This window comes from Dermacentor silvarum, chromosome 5 (genome assembly GCF_013339745.2).
Source record: "Dermacentor silvarum isolate Dsil-2018 chromosome 5, BIME_Dsil_1.4, whole genome shotgun sequence".
In the NCBI taxonomy this organism is placed as follows: domain Eukaryota; kingdom Metazoa; phylum Arthropoda; class Arachnida; order Ixodida; family Ixodidae; genus Dermacentor; species Dermacentor silvarum.
Genome location: NC_051158.1, coordinates 142,706,338 through 142,728,124, shown reverse-complemented (window position 1 = coordinate 142,728,124; position 21,787 = coordinate 142,706,338). Strand labels below are relative to the sequence as shown.

General features: G+C 47.5%; 1 protein-coding gene across 1 annotated transcript in view; it reads left to right on the top strand.

The window, feature by feature from the left end:
- LOC125945783 (uncharacterized) overlaps positions 1-21,787 on the top strand; it is a 53,015-nt gene that overhangs the window by 17,818 nt on the left and 13,410 nt on the right. The window contains exon 3 of the mRNA XM_049668074.1: positions 13,122-13,151. Within this exon, the coding sequence (XP_049524031.1) occupies positions 13,122-13,151 (30 nt within the window). The remainder of the gene's footprint in view (positions 1-13,121; positions 13,152-21,787) is intronic.

Sequence of the window (21,787 nt, the reverse complement as noted above, 5' to 3'; positions counted from 1 at the left end):
TTTGAGAAGTTGGTTGAGGGGTGCGATCACAGCAGCAAAATTGTGATTGAATCGTGGAAAATAGGAGCATAGTCCAATGAAGCTGCGTAGTGCTTTCAAGTTAGTGGGCTTCGGGAATTCGGATACGGCACGAAGTTTAGCAGGGTCTTCCTCACAAATGCAACAATCCTGTTCCACCTCGAATAAGCTTAAAAGGTAAATTGCGCGTTTGGAGAAAAGGCCGCTCTCGGTGCAAAAACATTGAGGCTATGTCAAAGAATTTACCTATAAAAATGCGCAGTTAGCGCCATAATACAATTTTCTGAAGCGTCCCGAATTCTTGGCGATTGCTATTGCGGTGTAGTAACTAGGTGGTTAACAAAAAAGGTGGAGAGCAAGTTAAGGACAACACAAAGAGCGATGGAACGAAAAACGTTAGGCCCAACGTTAAGCGACCGGAAAAGAGCAGTGTGGATCGGAGAGAAAATGGGGTAGCTGATATTCTAAATGACATTAGGAGAAAAAATGCAGCTGGGCAGGCTATGTAATGCGTAGGATCGATAACCGGTGGACCATTAGAATTAATCAAGGGGCACCAAGCGAAGAGAAGCGCAGTCAATAACGGCTGAAAAGTAGGTGGGGTGATGAAGTTAGGAAATTTGCAGGTGCAAGTTGGAATCAACTAGCGCAAGACAGGGGTAATTGGAGATCACAGGGAGAGGACTTCGTCCTGCAGTGGACACAAATGCAGGCTGATGATGATGATAATAATAACAACCTGTTCTGTATAAATTATGTTTTGCCGAAATATCACAGTGCTGCGATTTCCGATTTCTGCGAAGTGTTCCTTGATATTTATGCTGTTGTAGCTTGTGATGTTACCTTGTATTTATTGTATTGTGGACTGGTCTTGCTTGAAGTATACAAGTGAACTGCAAATGACCACTCTTTAATCTCAGTTGACATTACTTGCTATGCAAATTCTGACTGTTGTGACGTACATTGGTATAAATAGAAATTTGCCAATTAAGCGTTAGCGCGTTCCGACATTTAGTTGCCATTTCTGTTATCATTTCATCTTTTATTTCTGTGTTTGCTTTTAACCCGCCTATCCTTGCTACGAACTATTTCTCTTGTTTGCTCGTTTGTTTGTTTGTTTGAGCCGTCCTACGTTTGTTGTGTACTGTTTGTCTAAAAGACGGGCAGCAGTGGGCTTTGCTCATTATGTCAGTCTCTCTATGCGCACATTTTTTTTAAATGCTGGGAAGTTTCACTGCGCGAACGCGGGTTACGCGCCAGCGCATGGGTGTCATTCCTAAATAATTCCGATAACTATGATAGGGGCACTGCAAGTGCATTTCTGTCGTTGTGGTTGCCGCATAAAGTCCGTATAAAGTCCAAGGGCGATAACATCGTCCCCGCTTGCCGTACGGTGAAGCGCCGTGTGCAGTATGCTCTATGTAATCGCGCACAAGGAAGGAAAGCGGGAAGGCCGCGCAGTAGGGAGGGGAGGCGGCTTGTGCTGTCGTAGCAACTGCGTAGTTTGCGCAGCGGCGCGCGTGGTATTTTGAATGCGATCTGCAGATGTGATGATTTCAGGGTTGGTTGACTCGCAGCCGGCCTGCCGGCGCTTGCGTTTCTGCTCCGTGCTTCTAGCGCGGCGCTCGGCAACTCGATCACGAGACGAACACGGTACATCCATAGCGCGCACACAACCCTTAGCGGCTCACAGAGGACGTCTACCCAGCGCGCTTTGCCCATCTATCAGCTCTGCGAAGCTTCGTCTCTTTTCTGCTTTCCCGCTTCGCTCAACGCTACCTAGACTTTCCTCTAGGTGACGTTGGTTTGCCGCACCGCTCAGCGATTTCCTTCGTACGTTCCCCGGCTTCACACTTTACTGCTTCATGCTACACCTTGACGGCCATCGGTGCACATAGCCACTTACGCTAGCGCGTAAGAAGTATAGCGAAGTTCAGAATAAACTTTCCTCACATTTTAACACTAACGTTTCCGTTGAGGTGACGTTGCAGATCTGCGCTACGAGCATGGAAGGGCGCCGTTTGTGCCCGTATCACGTGCTTGGTCTTCCTACGCTTCGTCACACCCGTACGGGAGATGTGTATCTTGTGATACTGTGATGTTATTGGGTGCAGGATCACTCCAGAAAGAGATAGAAGCAGCACGCGGAAGCACAAACACACATCAGACGTATATTGGACACACGTAATACATTGAAACAGCACATATACAACAGTTTCCCAAAATATGTTCTAGAAGATATGCAGCTAATATAGATTAGTCAAAAGGTAGTCGGCCTACAGTTCATGTAGAAGTAGTTGCCGCCATGTCGGCGACGTCGGGGAACCGGTGTCGGACAGCACTGTCGGACAGCTGGTTGGACCGCAGGGTCTAACTAAAGGGTCAGATCGCCTCGTGGAGCTCAGGTGGCCCTGCGCCACAGTCGATGTACCGGAGCCTCCGTGTGCCCGGTTACCCAATGGCGAGGTTTCTGTTCCGGAGAACACTGCGGCAGCCCACCAGGTCACGTCCACAGCTGGCGAGGTAGCCCCGTGGCCGCTCACCCGAACGCTCGATCAGCCAGGCTCAGGACCGCCAGCTCTCCTGGACCAGTTGCCCAGCGGAAGAACTGGACGAGGTAACCCTGTGACCGCTCACCCGAACGCTCGAACAGCCAGGCTCAGGACCGCCAGCCGTCCTGGACCAGTTGCCCAGCGGAAGACCTTGACGAGGTGACCTCTCAGCTGGTGCTAGCTTTGAATGGGGTGCAGACGTAGTGACGCGGGCGGCGATAGCTCCTATGGGCCAGACGCCCAGCAAGGAAGCCCTGTGCCGTCGAACGACGAACCTCGCGCGCTGCTCACGCCACGGGCCACGCTCTCTCGAGCCACGCTTTTCGAGGCGCCACTGTCGACGCTCACCAATGGGTGTCGATGATGATGATGACGACATTAAAGTACATACCCACTTATGGGTATTGGCCAAGAGTCGGTGTCCTCTTCGCCACCGCACGGCACACTGTTTTCATATGTTTGTTTGCCGCTCCCGCGTGCAATATATTATCACAATACCCCCCTTTCCGAGAAAGTTGTTCACAACTATTCTAACACAAGGACGCGGGATGAAAACAAAAAAATGGATAATGTCCTGTACGTTTGCCCGATTACTCACATGAGCACAAGGCACAAGTTGTTCACAGGTCACTGCGCACAGTTAAAGTACAAATTAAAACACAAAGTGCAGTTCTGTTACCAAAGCGTCTCACAGGGGAGTACGATTGGTTTGCACAGCTCACTATCAATGGGACGCCGGCTCCGTCGGTGCAGCAGCTCGACGAGAAATGGTCAGGCTCTGGAACAATGTTGCTGCGGTGTCAGTTAAAGAAGGTAGACGCGGGGCTTGGGGTCACGCGAAGCCTTACGCTCCGACACGTGGCTCTCACCAGGTATGTTAACACTCGGGCCTACACCCGACCATGTCGCTGGCTCCCACGATCCTTCCTGGTTTCCTTGGAGGACGACGCTGAGGTTAGAAACCACGGGAAGCCTTCCAATTTGACTTGTGGCTCTCCTCAGGCAGGCCAACACTCGGTTGTGTAGGTCCCCGCTCTTCGTACTTTTTTAGCATATTGATATGAATTATTTTGTTCTTTCCAGAGACTGCAATGACGTAGTCAAGGTCATTTTTTCGTTCTATGACTTGGAACGGCCCTTTCCATTGCATTAAAAGCTTGTTCGAGTCAGTTGGCAACAATATGAGCACTTTGTCGCCTGGACATAATTTCCTAGGGCGACTTTTCCTGACATAGTAGGTTTTTTGTTTGTCACGAGCTTTCTCCAGCTGTACATGTGCGATCTTGCATGTCTCCTCCAGGCGATTGCGCAAATAAAAGACATAAGTGTTTGTCGTTCGCGTTTCTTCATCTAGCTCCTCGTTCGTCCACAGTTCCCTTAATACCGTCAACGGTCCTCGGACGTGCCGGCCGTAAATGAGCTGAAAGGGAGAGAACCCGAGGCTTGCCTGTGGAACTTCTCTATATGCAAATAGCAAAGGGGCAAGGTATCTGTCCCAAGATCGTGGTCTCTCTTGGCACATTCTCTGTAACATCATCTTCAGGGTGCCGTTAAACTTCTCGACGAGACCATTCGCCATCGCATGGTAGGACGTCGTCTTGAGTAGCTTCACTGAGAGCAGTCGACTAACCTCTTTCATTAATTCCGACGTAAAGCTTGCTCCTTGGTCAGTGACTATTTCTTTTGGCAAACCGACGCGAGAAAAGATCTCGATCAGTGCTTCGGCAACATGAACTGCGTCGATTGCGGGGAGTGCTACAGCATCCGGATAACGAGTGGCAAAGTCGATTAACGTGAGAATATATTGGTTCCCATGGTCTGACTTTAGTGGAAAGGGCCCGATTAAATCAAATGCCACCCTTTCAAAAGGTGTACATATCAAAGGCATGTTACCCAGCGGGCCGACTCCTACTTTCCCTTTAGGGGTTGTCCTTTGGCACTTGTCGCACGACTTCACGAAGCGTTTTATGTCTCCGTGTACATCTGGCCAATAAAATTCTTGTAGGACACGATCGGTTGTTCTCCTGATACCTTGATGTCCTGCCATGATGCTTGCATGTGCCACTTCTAATATGGTATGTCTAGGTGATTTTGGGACGATCACTTGCTTAAATGCTCTGCCAGTAGCCAGGCGGTAAAGGCGATATAGCAATCCTTTCTCTTCTATAAATTCGTAGCTGTGACCCTTTCCAGAGTTGAACGACTTGCCCACTTTGGCAAAAATATGTTTCAGTGTCGGGTCTTTCCGCTGTTCTTCAATGAGTTGCCCTTTAGTTACGTCACTGAAGACAATCGTCGTAACGCACAAAGGACGAGTCTTGCCTTGTTCTGGCTCTTCAGTTTTGGCTTTAGCTACGCTAGACACATGCTGAGTCTTCATGGGCGCCTTAGTCAGCTTCATTTCTATCGACGCCGACACCTCGTTGGGAACAACGGGGTGCTTCCAGTCAGAATCCGGATTGTATGGTCCTCTGACGCCTGGAAGATTTCCCAGAACAAGTTCGTAGAGGGGCTCATCCATACATGCTACTGTTAACTTGCCTGTAAAGTACGGCGTGTTCACTTGTATGGCAGCTTCAGGCAGGTAGTTTGTTGAGCCGTCCAAAAGAACAACGTTGCTCATTTTTCCCGTCATATAGACCTCTGGAACGAGTTCTCGTCTGACAATTGCGGTATTACAACCGGTATATCGTAATACTCGAACATTTCTTCCTAGCAGTCGGCCTTCAACCAATGGCATCCCGTCGACGAGGAAAGGTACAGCATTCCCTGGGTTCTCGTCGTCGCTGTCACTTGATCGGCGAGTCTTCTTTCCTGGACGCTTTGATGCTTTCACTGGACGAGTCCGAACTGGTTGAGATTCGGTAAGTGCACAGGAAGAACTCGGTTTGTTTTCCCCGTACTGATTTCGGCAATTGTCAGCTGTATGTCCCGTTCCATCACACAACTTACACTTTTGCATATGCTTAGGTAGGTCACGGCAGTCAGGTGCCAAATGTCCAAACCTTTGGCAGAGCATGCACTTGAGTTGCGGTTTCCTGGGAGCTTCAATGTTTTTCCCACCGGAATCCTTTGTGTCATCGAAACCTTTTCCTAAGTTTGTCAAGTTCTGCGCTTCGAGAAAGCGATCTGTGAAGCTAGCAAGTTCGTCAAGGGATTTGCACTCTCGCTCTCTCAAGAAAATGACAAGCTTTGTTTGGCAGCAAAGCAGAAACTGTTCAGAGATCATGTGATCTCGTAGACCTTCATACGCTTTCGGCACGCTAGCCATCTCAATCCAATGATCAAAATAGGCTGAAATTCTTGCTGCTAACTGTCTTCCAGTTTCGCCATCTACTGCTTGTGCTTTTCTAAACTTCTCTTGGTAGCCTCGAGCCGTGAATTGGAACCTTTGTAGTAATGCTTTTTTTACCTTCTGGTAGTCTAACGAATCGGCGGCAGTCATCCGGCCGATCACAGTTAAAGCTTCGCCAGTTAGACACATGCTCACAGCAAGAGCCCATTTTTCTTGTGGCCAGTCCTGCCCTGTTGCTACGCGCTCAAATCGCTGTAAATACGCGTGCAAGTCATCGCGTTTCTCGTCAAACAAAGGAAGTAGCTTCTGTGGATTGAGGGATAACGAGGAAGTGCTGGGCGCAGGCAAAATTTCAGAAGCCACTGCAGGCACATTCCGAGCTCCTTCCTGAAGCTGTAGCTTTAGCTGGAGGATCTTAAGCTGCCTCTCGTCAGCTAAGCGCGCTAATTAAGCAGCTTCCTTGATTGCCTCTCGCTCCGCAGCTCTTTCGTCCCTTTGTTTTGCCTGTTCGGCCTCAATCCATATGTGAAGTTCTGCGCCTGACAATCCTAGTTGGAGTCCTATAGCGGCGAGTTCTCTAAATCCATGGTGCCGTCTACTAATGCGTGTCTGCGCTCAAGCGAAAATGCCCTCTTTAACTGATTTTACGAGTGAATCCTGGCAGGCTCGCCAGTTTGTGATGTTATTATTGGGTGCAGGATCACTGCAGAAAGAGATAGAAGCAGCACGCGGAAGCACAAACACACATCAGACGTATATTGGACATACGTAATACATTAAAACAGCACATATACAACAGTTTCCCAAAATATGTTCTAGAAGATATACAGCTAATATAGATTAGTCAAAAGGTAGTCGGCCTACAGTTCATGTAGAAGTAGTTGCCGCCATGTCGGAGACGTCGGGGAACCGGTGTCGGACAGCACTGTCGGACAGCTGGTTGGACAGCAGGGTCTAACTAAAGGGTCAGATCGCCTCGTGGAGCTCAGGTGGCCCTGCGCCACAGTTGATGTACCGGAGCCTCCGTGTGCCCGGTTGCCCGATAGGGAGGTTTGTGTTCCGGAGAACACTGCGGCAGCCCACCAGGTCACGTCCACAGCTGGCGAGGTAGCCCCGTGGCCGCTCACCCGAACGCTCGAACAGCCAGGCTCAGGACCGCCATCCCTCCTGGACCAGTTGCCCAGCGGAAGACCTTGACGAGGTGACCTCTCAGCTGGTGCTAGCTTTGATTGGGGTGCAGACGTAGTGACGCGGGCGGCGATAGCTCCTGTGGGCCAGACGCCCAGCGAGGAAGCCCTGTGCCGTCGAACGCCGAACCTCGCGCGCTGCTCACGCCACGGGCCACGCTCTCTCGAGCCACGCTTTTCGAGGCGCCACTGTCGACGCTCACCAATGGGTGTCGATGATGATGATGACGACCTTAAAGTACATACCCACTTATGGGTATTGGCCAAGAGTCGGTGTCCTCTTCGCCACCGCACGGCACACTGTTTTCATATGTTTGTTTGCCACTCCCGCGTGCAATATATTATCACAGATACGTGTGGCCTGTCCCTAATGACTCTACCCTGAAGGACCTGCAAATGCTTCAGCGCAATGTTTTGTGGAAGACCTCTCAAAACGTCCTTGACTGCAAAATAATTCGATAATTTAACTTTCGTAGGCTACTCACCGATGGGAGAGTGATAGAAAAGTGGATTCAGGACAGTACGTCATGATCCTGCACTGTATATCGGCTACCGTCTTTGAGTGCACAGCCTTACTCATTGCGGTCAATAGGTATGCTTTCCCAGGTGCCTAACACAACTTTCACGCTATTTTTTACAGCGTAAGCTGTAATGTACTTGTTCCAATAGCCGTTTCGGTTCGTGATGGTGTCCAACACCTCCGCCACGGTTGCCGGTGAAAGTAACCGCTATCGCCGGAAATGCGAAAAAAAGTACGCTGTTCCCCGCGCAGATCAAACCGAAGCCCGCTGCGCGGCAGCCGGATACTTTAGCACTGAGCCACGCAAGCGCTTGCTATCAGGCAGCGGAATAAACACTCCCTAGGCAGGCAGCCAGGCACACACGACGAGATGCAGTTCAGACGAGGCGCGCAATCAACGCGATCCCGAGCCTCCGCCAGTATGGTGGTGCCATCAAATTAGGGTGCCTGCAAGCGCTGCGTGCCCGACATGTAAGTAGCATATAGCAGTTACATGCTGCATGTAACTGGAACTGGTTAACTCAATCAGCCGAGGTGACTACTTGTCACCAGCGCGTTTTGAAGATTCCAATGAGCAATCATTATCATCATCATCAACTACAACAAGGTACCGTGCTACGGGTTAAGGGATGTGAGATGCGCGCCACGTATGCTGGATACCTCTTCAGTACACGTTATGGCGTCTCCTTCCAAAGTACGAATCGCTGTACACAGAGCATTACAAGCCGCAGCTCGCCGTCGGCGCCGGGTGGACTGTTCAGTTCGTTCTCGTTAAAACGAGGCAAAAAGACTTTGCCCGGAAGACCCTGTTGTGCGTGTGGCCGAAATTATAGGCTACTCTTGAGGCGCTACACCAGCTTACGCCGTGTCTGTACTGCATGAGCCATGCTGGCTTGTGAGTTACTTTTTCGCATAGTTTTATTGCGAGGCTACGCCGTGTGTCACGACACTAGATGGTGGAGTGCAAATATGGGTGCAATATGATTGATCTAGGCAGTGTATTGAATGGATGGAGATCGCTGGTGCAGGTACTCCCCCCCTCCCACCCCCCGTCCCCCCCCCCCCTGGCATGTAGCCGCCCTTGTTAAGCGGGGCCGGAGGCGGTGGGGGGGTTTCTCGTCGGGGTCTAGCTGGTCGATTGTCAAGACCAAACCGTGGGATTGAAGCTTGACATGTGGCGTGGTGCGGTGCTGTTGGCGCTGCTAGGCACCTGTGTCGACGAGGTATCGGATCTGAGTGAGGCGGTCGGTGATGTAGATCTGGTGGCTCGACATTGAACTGATGGCACTGGCTGTCTTGAGTTCATGGCGCGGGCGCTTACCCAAAGGTGCAAAGCTGGTGGCATGAGAGCACGGTCGCCATACCGGTCGTGGGCCCAGCGCACGTTGAGAGAGATACTTGGCGATCATTCGCGTTTGAGCTGCGGTGGCCGGGTCGTGGTTTTGCCGCGGTATAGGTCTATTTTGAGGGAGCTCAGCTCGGCGACAAGCCACTCAACTTTGCGGGTGAGCCACGTGTTAGCGTAAATGCGACGTTCCAAGGGATCGCCGCGTTCCGGTGAGCCGACAGAAGAAGACGCAAATGGTCTCCCGTCTGCAGAGAATGTGGGCGCAGCGACGTTTATCAGATGCATCATGCAACGCCAGGTATCCGTGGGTTGGTGGTCACCGAGTTCCGGCGCGGTGAGCAGCTACTGCAACAAACACTGTTCTAACCCGGTTGTGGAGTGTATGAGTTCCGCCTTGAGATGGTCGTGTGGGTTCTCAGCCGGCGGAGAGCGTAGGAGATCCCTGGCGATGCCAATAAGAGCAAGTGACAGGGCCACGATGACTTGGTCGTATTTTGCTGCTTGTGATATCACGGGTTGTTGGCGGAAAAGCGGCTCGATGCTGAGAAACCACTCTTTCGATTCCGGCTGCCAGAATTTGGCTAACTTAAGAGCAGCGACAACATGGGTGGGTTCCGTAGGGTTCGTCGTCGTGGCGTTTTTGGAGCCAGTCTCTATGTTCTGCAGGAGTACGCAGACCTCGAGGCTTGATGAAGTTACCAGTGACGAGGAAGCCTGTGAATTTAGGATGCAAGCGTCGGCAGAGTCGAGGACTCGTCAGGTGTCCGGGAGTCACCACTTCTGGATTCTGTGCTTCGGAACGTTTCACGTCGAAAAGTGCCTTACGCCAACACTTGTTGGAATCGTGAGTTGATCGGCTTCCCTCGACTTTATTTTACTTGTCCCTCGAACGTAGGCGACCACAAGACCCAGTGCGGTGATGTCAAGATGCCTCACACGTTCACTTCGCGCGACACCGCACCGGGATCATGCGGAAGCACAGCTCCTTTGTTATTAGCCTAGCGATGCGGCTCGCCATAAGTCTTCTCAGTCACACGAACAGGCATATGCTCAATGGCCCAAGTTGGTGTCGATGAGGATCAATGAACACCATCACAGACTGAATGGCCCGTGCCCAGTGCTGCAGAATGCGTCAAAAAATTTCATTGAAGAGGAGTACATCCCGCTTCCACAGTGACCCCTGTCGGCGTAACTGGCGTAACAAATTATTTCGGTAATATATTCCAGGGAGGTAACATATTCGTGACGAGGCATTTTTGAGTCTTCAAATAAATGTTATTCAGGGCCCTTGTAAATTAAGCTTGTGAGTCGCTTATGCGATTATTGACGGTTCGCGCTAAATATTCTGAACAACTCAATGCTGACGTCATCAAGTCCACTTAGATTAAGTTTACCGCTTGCCTGGGACCCTATGGAGTCTACCTAATTTAAGTAATATAGAGTAACATATTGAGCAAATGTGACAAACCAATGCCCGCAGAGGGGCGCTGCCGCCAAAGCTCACGAAGACCGGAGGAGTTGGCATGGTAATTAGGCAAGCTATGAAGTCGCATAGGATAAAGGAGACATGTAGGGAGCATTTATGAATTAATGGCTCATAGGAAGGCAAGAATACATGGCTTGGAGCTGCTTACCTATGGACAGGTAGTGATAACAGAGATAAAAATGAAGTCCAAACAAATTGGTCCTAGTGGTTTAGAAGGAGATATGAATGCAAACATTGAGGATTTAGACAGATATACGGATTACAACGCTTCTTTTAGTGCTGGATATGCAATGAACAGGACCATATAGTTTGTAACAGGGAGAATAAGGGTCATGGACCGGTAACGTGGAAATGCGGAAACGGGCAGACATGTATCGACAATACCTTAGTTTGAGAACGGGTCTATGAACGATCGTACCAAACAATGACAGAATAACAAGGAAAAGATTGCCTGGGTAGCGATCGCAAAGTTGAACCTGAAAATCTGTGACAGATACTAACACATAACATGAACCAATTGCATCAGAATTTCTAAAGATGAATGATAAGCAAGTACGAGTGATTGCAAAAAAATTCCGAAGAAAATGGAGGCGTTTCCTACAACCGTCTGGGAAGATAAGAAACTGGTAGACATCAAGCAGCAAGAGATAAGACCGGCATAGGCAAAAAATTTGTTGGATTGAAACAGGAAACTACGTAAGTGGCAAAAAAGAAAATAAAGCAAGCTATAGAACAGCGTAAGAAGGCGTCTAGGGATTATTGAGAAGCCAAAAAAACTGCTTTACACGAAAAAGAGGTACTCCTTAGGTGGAAACAATACCGAGAAAAGAAAAGGGTGGCGAGTGAGGTAGTGTAGTAACAAATTAAACGCACAATTAGACATTAGGTGCATAACATTCGCAATAGGAACAGAGGTGCATCGAAAACATTCTGGAACCGTGTAAGAGCACTCGGAGCTCGAAGTAAAAATGCAGAAATGGCTATACGAGATGAAGACGGTAACATCTTCGATGAAGGTGATGCGATGCAGTACATCGGATATGTTATTTGGTATTACTTCCGCACGAAAGAAAGCGTAGTTCAGACTCAAACCGATTCAGCAAAAATAGAGAGACCTGAGAAATCCCGACTTAGTATAGAAAACTATTGCTGGAAAAACGCACAAGGAAATAACCCTAATTACCACGGCCGCAGGACTCGATGAAATACCAGTATGTTAATCGAAACCTTTGTCAAAAGAGAATGACACTACTTCCCAGTGAAGCGATTTCAACGAAAACAATTCCGGTTGGGTGGCGTCAAAACCAGATGAACGTCATCAACAAAGGCAAGGATGATAAGACGAGCACGTGCAGGCCAGGTACTATAATTTCCGTGGCTTAAGTCATAAATTAGAACTGTCGAAGGTAAGAAAAACAATGATTTATTGGGTGAACTACAGAATTGCTTCAGGCCAGGCCGACTTTTATAGTATATGTTTGTACTAACTGGCAGGATCCAGCCTACAGAGTACGGTATCTGCGATTCTACTGCAGCGATCTATAGCATACGAAGGACAATTAGCAATGAACCTAATGAGCAGCTAGTTTCGGATATTCGTCGTATTTGCCCCCACACCTAAGATACGTTACGCACTACATTTCTTTAATGGTTTTCGGGAAAACGTGGTCAGTCGGTATGACTGCGCTTACAAAGATTCCAGATCTTCCCATGCGAGCGGTTATTGCGTTCCGAGTCCACTTTTATGAACTTATAGTGCAGTTGTACTACAATCGATGGCCGGTAATTACCTATTCCTCCAGTAGAGTTTCCACATTTTCACCATGTGCTTTCATAGTTTGTTGACTTTGATATCATCAATATCATCATCATCATCAACCTATGTTTATGTCCACTGCAGGAGGAAGGCACCTCCACCCCCCCCCCCCCCCTGATGTCCAATTAACCCTGTCTTGCGCTAGCTAGTTCCAACTTGCGCCTGCAAATTTCCAAACTTTGTCACCCCCACCTAGTTTTCTAAACTGTGATATTCTACTACATAAATCACCTCTGTTACTACCATATCGATGTCGCACCATATGTGGCTCGGCATCACATTTACGAGCTCATTCCTTCATAAAATTGTTGACAGCGTCACATGCACCTGTTACAAGTCATTTTCACATGTCTGTCTGTCCATGGTGCTCAAGCTTAAGTGCCGAGATGCTAATAATGCCAGCAGCGTTTGAGAGAATGGAAAGCTATCATCTGCGAATAGAGATAGTTACGGGCCACTAGTCCAGGAGGAGATCTGCATGGCAGCGGTGCTATAATTTTCTAGCTTTACGGACGCATACTAGATTTTGAGAACACTGCCGGTTAGCGCTGAGTTGACTACGCCCTTGATGTGCTCATTATATAGCATACAGAATTTCGTCTTGCAGGCTGGTCAACCAGAACTTGGTATGGTTAATCTCCTTTTCCTTTTAATCATCCTGATTTCCCCCTCTCTCTTGTCTCATGACTTTATGCACATCGTTTCCCTTTGCGCTGCATCAAAATCTGTCTTTAGAGACTCAGAATATAGCATCCTTGCAAACAAACAGATTAAACAGTCTGTTACCATGCTGAATTCACAACAAAAATGTCATTCATGGCAATCTAAAGTAAGGAATAAATGACCATTGATCACAGTTACAGCTGTAACTCATAATGATGTTTATCTTTATTTTTAAGGAGTCTCCCCTTCATCAAAGATGCCAGAAGGTAGGTTACTTTTTGTTCCCGTCTTGCCTGCGCCTCTTACTAAAGCTAATGATAGTTGTATTTTTAGTATTTTGAATAGAGTTAAAACGCGATCAAATAAAACCCGACTTTAGCATGTTCCCGATCTAACGAAAAAAAAATTCCATTGCCCAGCAGGTACCCATAGAGTTTATTATTGTCATCAACCCGCATTACCAATATTAACTCTGCACCGAACCCGATTTAACGAAGTTTTTCCTGGAATAAATGAGTGAACAACTTTAGACAGAAAACTTCAGCTTCGAAGACTTTCTAGCCGACGCAGACCATGACACAACGAATGCCTTAGATGACGATGGTCACCTCGGAAAGTATTGGAAAGTATTGGAAAATACATATTGTACAGTGTTGAACTGAAACAGCCATGATTTTCCTCAGCCGCGGATTTTGGAATGTATTACTCAAAACTGGTTACGCAGAGGATTTATCTCAAGTTTTCATTTAACTTTATTGCGTTAAAATCCACTCCACCCTACTCACCCCCCAATAAATAAGCATTATAGAATAAGCATTCTATCCTGATACGGATAGAATGATCAAAAACTCATAACAATTCTTCAAATTAAAAGGTGATATGTAATAGCACTTGAAAACGACGCTATAGGCAGCTGATGGTGGTAATGTGCGAGGGGAGATCGTTCCATTCAGTGGCTGCTTTAAAATAAATGGGCGCAGAAAATAATAGTGCGCAGGCGCGTGTAACTTGGGAATGATGAGTTGGTGCGCCCTGAAAAGGATACTAATAGAAGTTGTGGAGGACGAACACGCACGCATTGTGGTGGTGTGGGGAGAGAGTACTCAAATCAGATATCATATTCAGCCATAAAATGCTGATATCTGATGTTGTTTGAGCATGCGGCATGAATGAACTGATAGCACGACTTTGGCCTGATTGAATGGCTGTTTTTAGGCATGTTTGCGGCGAATCCTATAGAGCAGGGGCCAGATTCACAAAGGTTTGCTTTCGTAAGTTTGTTTTGCGATTGGCTGTCCGCTTTCGCTAATGATATGTCGGGCATCCGGATTGACTAAAATTCCTTCTTACGAAAAATTCTATCGTAAGAAGTTTTTTCTAAATTTGCGCCCAGATGCGCAGTTATGATTTGACAAGTTCTTTTTAAAACAGTAACTTGCCATGTGACTTCATCACTGCATGACAACAGTTATGTAACTGGAACATGCAGCTAATTATGAATATATATATAAAGTTGGGTTACGCAACACAGCTCAAACGTTCCAACGATTCATTGCCGAGGTAACGCGCTGCCTCCCGGCTGTATTTGCCTACATCGATGACATCCTCGTCGCGAGTCCCAACTTTATTTTTCTCGTCAGTCGCAGCCGGCCCCAAGGCGCCGGCCGAGAGCGCTGACTTTAGCGTTCCCGCTTAGCAGCGTCGGTGGGCGCTACAAAGTATTTAAAGAAACTGTCCAAATTACCAAACATTAGCCTACCTCTAGAGATAATCTAGTTGATGTCACAGAATTGCCCTATTGCATTACAATGATAACGGAATGCAAAAGCACTCGTGTACCGTGCACTGGGGGTCAGTTAAAGAACCGCACATAGTCCTAGTTTTACAGGAGGCGCCCACTACAGCGGGCCTACATATCATGGTTTTGACGCGTAACACCCCGGAATTCATAAACTAATTACGATTCTTAACAAGTCCGTGTCCGCTAATATATCACATGATGTTTTCTATGCCCGTATCCTGTCCAGGTTTCTAGCCGAAAAGATGCACCACGCGCTAGCCTAATGTTTAGGTATGGTGAAATAACATAAAAAAAATCCAGGATATTTTTTTGCCTTACTGTCACCTCTGACACCTTATTGATAATAAATGCATACGGGAACTTGCGTGACTAAATACATTACGGGTGGCGTTATTCTTAGACTACAGAGCACAAGAGTAAACGACAACGGTATTATTTCCTATTTAATAATACCGAAAAAAATACCGCTGGTTAGTCATAGGCACAGTGATTTGATGACACCGACCTTCAAATCATGTGGGTCCGAATGGAGCACAGCGTCTTTGGGAAGAGCACTTCATTCCTTTCCAGTGTTCATAAGAAAGAGAGCGTGGGTGTGCAGCAGTCTGTGCCGGCAGAGGATAGACTGGTTTCACACGGTTTGTGTGGCTGCATTGACGGTGAGCTGGCAAAATTACCGACATGATAAAATAGGATTGGTAAGAGACAGGCATTTAAATTAGTGTGCAATGAGCGTTTGTGAAAGCAACTCCGAAGCACAACTGGCGCGCAAGAGATGCTTCGCGTTCCCTCCCCCTCTCTCTCGTCTCCTACGCTCCCCCTTTCTCTCCTCTAGGAAACCGGAGCAGCGAACACGATAGGTTGTGCGACAGCTCCATACTCCGCTGGGGGCGCCACGGTAGTTCCGCGGTATGAAAATGACGGAGCGCGCGCGCCTCATTCTCTCTCCTGTGCAGCGCCGCGATGAGCGCTCGGGCCGCTGCCGCGAAACCATCTCCCGCTCAAGCTAACCATCTCCCCGCTGCTTCGCATCCACACATGGTTCCCTTTAGTGGGAGATGGAGTAATTTTATTCACGGTCTCGGGCCAGGCTCAGGCCGGGCTCGGGCACAGCATGTGCTTTTTGACCCGGGCCCCGGCCGGGCTCGTTTATTTTGACGCGGTCCCGGGCCGGGCTCGGATTTTCTGGTGGTGTGCATGTAACGTGCAGCGAGTTATCCTCGCGCATCTCGAATATGAAAAACCTGTTGCCCCGGCGCAGCTGGAAGCTAGCAGTGATACTCTTGTGTGCTTCCCTTTTCTTCTTCGTCGTATTTTGCGCTGTTTGAACAGAATGTAAAAGTCCAGAAAGCCCGAAGGCGGCTGAAACCAAAGGATTCCATTGTATTCCTTACCTAAATCAATGTAATAAATGCTTTCAGCGCGTTGTAAGCGCCTTCGCGACTTGCTGATTCTTCAAAGGCGAATTGGTAAAACGATGACTGGTAAGTTAAGATAATTCGTCACGCGGCTTAAACGTGGAACTGCGTCCATCCATGATAGCACACATGCTCTTAACCGGCCGCCTAGCAGCAGCGCATTACGGTGCACCATGAAGTAACGAGAAGCTTTCTTTCTCCATTTATTCCATCCATGCGCTGCGTTCACGACCGGCCGTGGCTGCGCTTCGGCTATAGTGTACTAGAATACGGATGAGTGGGACGAGCGGTCGGGGCGGCGCATGCTTTGAAGTGAGTCGCACGACGTGGAAAAATACTGTGGCGTCGCTGCGATAGAAGTGGATTGGGCCGCATCAAGGTCACGCCGTGGGAAACTGCTGGCGATACTGCTCGGCAGGGTGATTCGTAATACTTCGCGCGCTGGTATTTGCGTTCAGACCCCCCAAATGGTGTTCATAATTGCAGTTGACATGTATTTGTGCCTTATCAATAAATTCCTTTCATTCTCTTCTTTATTTTTTTTAATGCCGCTCGGTGATCTTCTTCGGTCTCGGGCCGGGTTCGGGCCGGTTTCGAGCCAGGCTCGGGCCGGGCTCGGCCGTGTAACGTAGATTACTTCTGGGCCCGGGCCAGGCCCGAGTATGGTATGGTATGGTAAAACTTTATTACGGTCCCTCGGAATGCGCGTCAGCATGTAGCGGGCCGCTCCCACGTCGGTACAGAAAGGCCGAGCCTCTCTGCTGCGTCGCGGGCCCGATGGACAGCCCATACCTGTGGTTCAAGATCGGGGCTGCTTAGGGCAGCCTTTCATTTGGTCGACATGACATCGTCGCCGTCATGTAACGCGGGGCACCGACCGAGCATACGGGCCCGGGTCTCGCCATAAAACTTTTGCTCTGGCTCGGGCGAGCAGCCCAACGTAGAAAGGGGCGCGGGCCGGGCCCGGGCTGAAAAAAAATGGGCCTGTACAGTGCTCTAGCCTAGACTCGATAAGCCCATGCCACTTACGAACAAGTCTTGCTTCGGGTCAGCGTGGTTTTTGCGTGTGCTGTGCGCCCCGCCGCTGCCATGGATGACTTTCTAGTGCTTTAGTGTGATTGCCGCTGTGGACAAGTTCTAGAAACACTTTCTAGGATAATATTTCTAATGTAGCACAGTTCGTCTTGTTTCGAAGCTTGAATTAGGGACCAGCGTACTTTAAAAGTACAGTACCATTTTCATTTGTTAATAATTAAAGAAGACATACTCTGTTTCTTAGTACGCCATTTTGCTAGGAACGCTCCTGCCAAGACGACCACGTTGTAATTTTTTGTCAGCTGCATGATGTATGTGATCTATTCATCGCCAAACTCGGGGAAGCGCTGAACATAACAGGTGCAGCTGTACATGCACCTTCTTTGTTTTTATCAAGCCTAGCATATGCTTCTCGCAGCTGAGGTTTTTGTGGAATTTTTCGAAAAGAATTGCGTAAACGATGAATGCATGGCATTCCCTATAAAAAAATATTCATAGCGTCCCAAGAAAATGAATGTAGGTGTACTTTGTAGGGGTGTGCCTCTTCTCAAAGCACGCACGATGGTTTTATTACCTGTATTTTCTGGTATTTATCGAATATTTCTTGCTCAGTACAAAAATGCAGAGACCATCGCAGGTAAAAAAATATATTTTTTTTTCATGCGACCCGACGTGTCAATTCGTTGCACCCAGGCGACAAAGTGCTCCTGTGGACGCCTGTTCGAGTGCCGGGGCTGCGTGACATATTTCTTCATAGGTATCGCGGCCGGTATACCTTGTTTTAAAGAACATCTGCCGTGAACTATCACGTGGCTCCTGTTACCTCGGCTACTGGCCACCGTTGCCGCAGCACTGAAATGGTTCACGTCTCTCGCCTGAAGCCGTATCTTCGACGTTCGTACCGTTTCTGACTCGCTGCCTTGCTGACGGCTTTCGTGAGGGCGGAAGTTAGTGTGAGCACTAACTGTACAGTTCATCATCGTCTTCATCTGTATATACCCATCCTCATAATCAACATCATCGTTTTTCGGGTTGGTGCTCGTTGCCTGTCTGCCGGTGTGTTGAAATACAAGGGATCTGCCTTCGTCATGGCCGTCATCTTACAATATTAGGGATTACATCAACATTGTTATTATTTCTCCTGATTCCTTTTTGCTGCTGAGAAAGATAACGGCACTGTTATCTTCGCAGTCAATAAAATAGCGAGCAGTGTTACATTATATTTAGATATATAAAGATCCATTTAAATATCATATCAACACCATTTAAAAAGGACAGAGAATTTATGCAGGACTTTATTGCAAATTAGAAAACAGCTAGAAAGTAACAAAAAAAAACAGAGACTATCTTTATTAATCTGCCAATTGAGATAAGTTAAGCAATGAAAGCAGGGCAACCCACGTTGGGGAACCAGACGTACACCCCATCCCTTGAAAGTTCAGAAAATTCTAATAAAAATGTTGCCGTACAAACCATACAAAATGACTGTAATGCACGAACCGACTGCTGTTGGATGAAATGTCACCAGACTAGTAAGTTCAATATTTAAACTACCACTGAACCAACTGTTTAATGCTATTGTTTTGAATATCTGTAATCATCATAAGATATAAGGTCTATATCTGCCTCAATAATATATTTTCATCGCGCGCGCTTCGGAAAGCAACACTAAAGTCCTTCCCCATTACTTGATGAAATCATGCTACCCACTTCAATAGTAAAAAAACACCTCCCAGCAAAGAAAATTTCCCACTAAAATGATCATTTTGCTACCAGAAGGTTATGCGGGCTTGCCCAATGTTTCGTTTGACTTTTCGGTGCAAACCTTTTTGTTTTTGGAAGCTCCAAAACGTAGCATATACATTTCGTGACCTACATCAAGATTCCTCCCACAAAGGCCCAGCGTACGCATAAAGAACACTATCGTAGCCCTTCAAAGAATCAAGCTGCTCTCGTGAAATTTTCGCACTCTATTTCTAGTCTGAAAATATGGTCTCACACAATAGAATCTGCAAAATGCAAATGGGAGGTTTTTGGCAGTGCCCTTGGCATGCCCAGCGTGGTGACTTCGGTGAAACTGGGCCGTGACGAAAAATGAACGCCGCCGCAAGAAATGTTCAGATTTACCTCACATTTCTCAGGGAGGTTCCTGTTAACAAAGTAAATCAGTGGTTTTGGAAAGAAAATTTCGTACGCTTCGGTCTAGTTGAAAAGCGAACCCGGGACTCTGGGGCGCGAGAAGAGCACGCTTCCCTGAGGCCACGGCTGCTCCACGACTCCGGCTTACTTATGTGCACAGCGCGTGTGATTGTACACATGACGTCGCAGTCATCTCGATGACTAAAAGTGTGGTCTAGTGAGTGCACTAACAGGCGGCACTTGTACCACGTCAAGTGTTCATACGTGGCGTTCAAGAGGTCGCTTCAGTGCCACACGTGTACTTCCCATTGTGGCTCGTTATGTCTTGCAAGATGTCTAGCCTCGATCGTATAACTTAATGCATTACCAATATGTCTTACAGAGAAATCTACCCCCGATTGTGTAACTTCGGGTATTGTCAAATGTGCAACAGGCTTTCGCCTTCTTGTGTTACAAGAGTGTATCGCCTGCCGAAGTTTTTCAACATTTCATTTCTGCTCCAGCGCCTCCCGCTTGCGCAAGTTCTTGGTGAAGTTTGCTCGCGAAAGCAACACAAAACCTGAGTTGCTTCCTTATAAGAGATTTTGGGGCTAGGTTAGCACGACGTGCTTCAGATTTTAGTGCTGTGATGCGACTATGATAGGTGTAATCACACCAAATGTAGTGAGCTGCGCGTATTTGAACCACTTGAAGTTCCTTAGAAAGGTTAAAATGTTGTGAATCCTAAGCGCAGCATGCGTATTCGAAATTAGGCCGCATACGAGTACATATTACATAGCAATAGAGGTGTAAGCACGGATCGGAATCTTACATTTTGTCTCTTGATCCACCAGCTTCAATGACACCAGCGTCACTCCGCTACTAGTCATTCCTCCCCTTACGTTCTGCAGAAGTCTAAAGCGTTAATGTTGATATTCACAACGTAATGCAGGATAGTGAAAATGTTGCTGTCCGTCTTTGTTAAGCGAGGATGGTGCGGCGGATTCCTCATCGCTTTTATTCGCCCAGGAGTGCTTTTCGCCTGTGTGCGTTTTATCGCTATATTCTATCTCGGCACTTGCTTGCGCTATCGCTGTTTCATGATCGTGGTTTTGATGTCCTAATGCTGGTCTCTTTGTGAACGGACAAAACATTCTAGCTGTTCCACATGCGTAACTGTTTTCAGGCAGTGGTTTCTCGCGCTCTCATAAAATGCGATTAGTGTTGAGATGTTAATTTGTTTACATTATTTTGAAATTCTTTGCGCTTCCCTTCGAGCGTCATGACATTTGTGCTGAGTGAACAAGATTTCCAGTTCATGAAAACACTTTTGAAGAAGTTATACATACTTGTCGCATATGCTACACTCAAGTAAGGCATTTTTATCATGGTTCAGCACTATTGACTGAAATTCCGACCACGCTGAACACATTGTGGCCTAATAATCACGTTTTATTATAAGATGTGTATGTACATTATGTGGGAAAACAAACAGTAATTTGAAAGTCAGTCACCTGACCAGTCATCTGACCATACCACATTTTCTTAAACTAAAATGCGCCCTAACTAATAGCATTATATACCGGGCGAGCGTATTTCTTGCGCGGTCAGGCAGTCCCTGTCCGCAACATGGGCTGAGCAAATCCTGTAGCCGCTTCGTAATTTCATCTTGGGCAGGTCCTCCAAATCTTGTAGGTTGGCGTACCGTATACACGCTTGAAAACTGAAGCACAATTAAAACGAAAACAAAAATATGTATTCTGCAAACGCTAGACAAAAGTTGAATGGGTGGATGGACATTATAATGCACCACCTTTCCGGTTCCAAAAAAGTATGCAGATTCACTATAAAAAAGCGTCTTGTATTTTGTGCCCGCAGATTGCAGCCACAAGCAAATCGATCGCCCCGCATATATTCTCTTCGCTATGTAAGACACATATATTTGAAATATTGTGGAAAAGTGCGGGAGTCGGTTCAAGTTTCAAACGACAGCGCGAAGATGACGGCGACACAGAGAACAGAAATGGAAAGCAGAATCACTTGCCCTTCATGCTTCCATTTCGATGTCAACGTCCATTTTTCATTGCCATCAGAGTTAACACAAATTTGCCACGCTCATGTAAAACTGCCTCAGTGTAAGCAAGTGGGCGCAGCCAAAGTTTGTAAGGATGTTTAATAGCAGCCAGGCTGAATTTTGTTTATTGCACTTAACACAAGAACGTTTTTCGTATCGTTGTTTCACACGTTCTCTCGTTTTGGCTCAATTAGCACGATGTTTCAGAGCATAACGTGAGTCTCACCTTCCGTCTGCCAGAGTTCCTGCTCCACAGCGCAAAGTAAACAGATTTCTACAAGGAATGTGTACACTGGTTGGCTGTTATCCACTCTGATAAAAGGCGGAAACAAATTGCCTGCTCGCTGAAGCCCCGAAGTTCCCACTAAAGCACCCTCAAAAATGTTCCCGAAGAAAGCAGTAGGGCTGCAGCAGTAGTTCCGCACGCGAAACTATGCAGCGCACAAAATCAGCCAC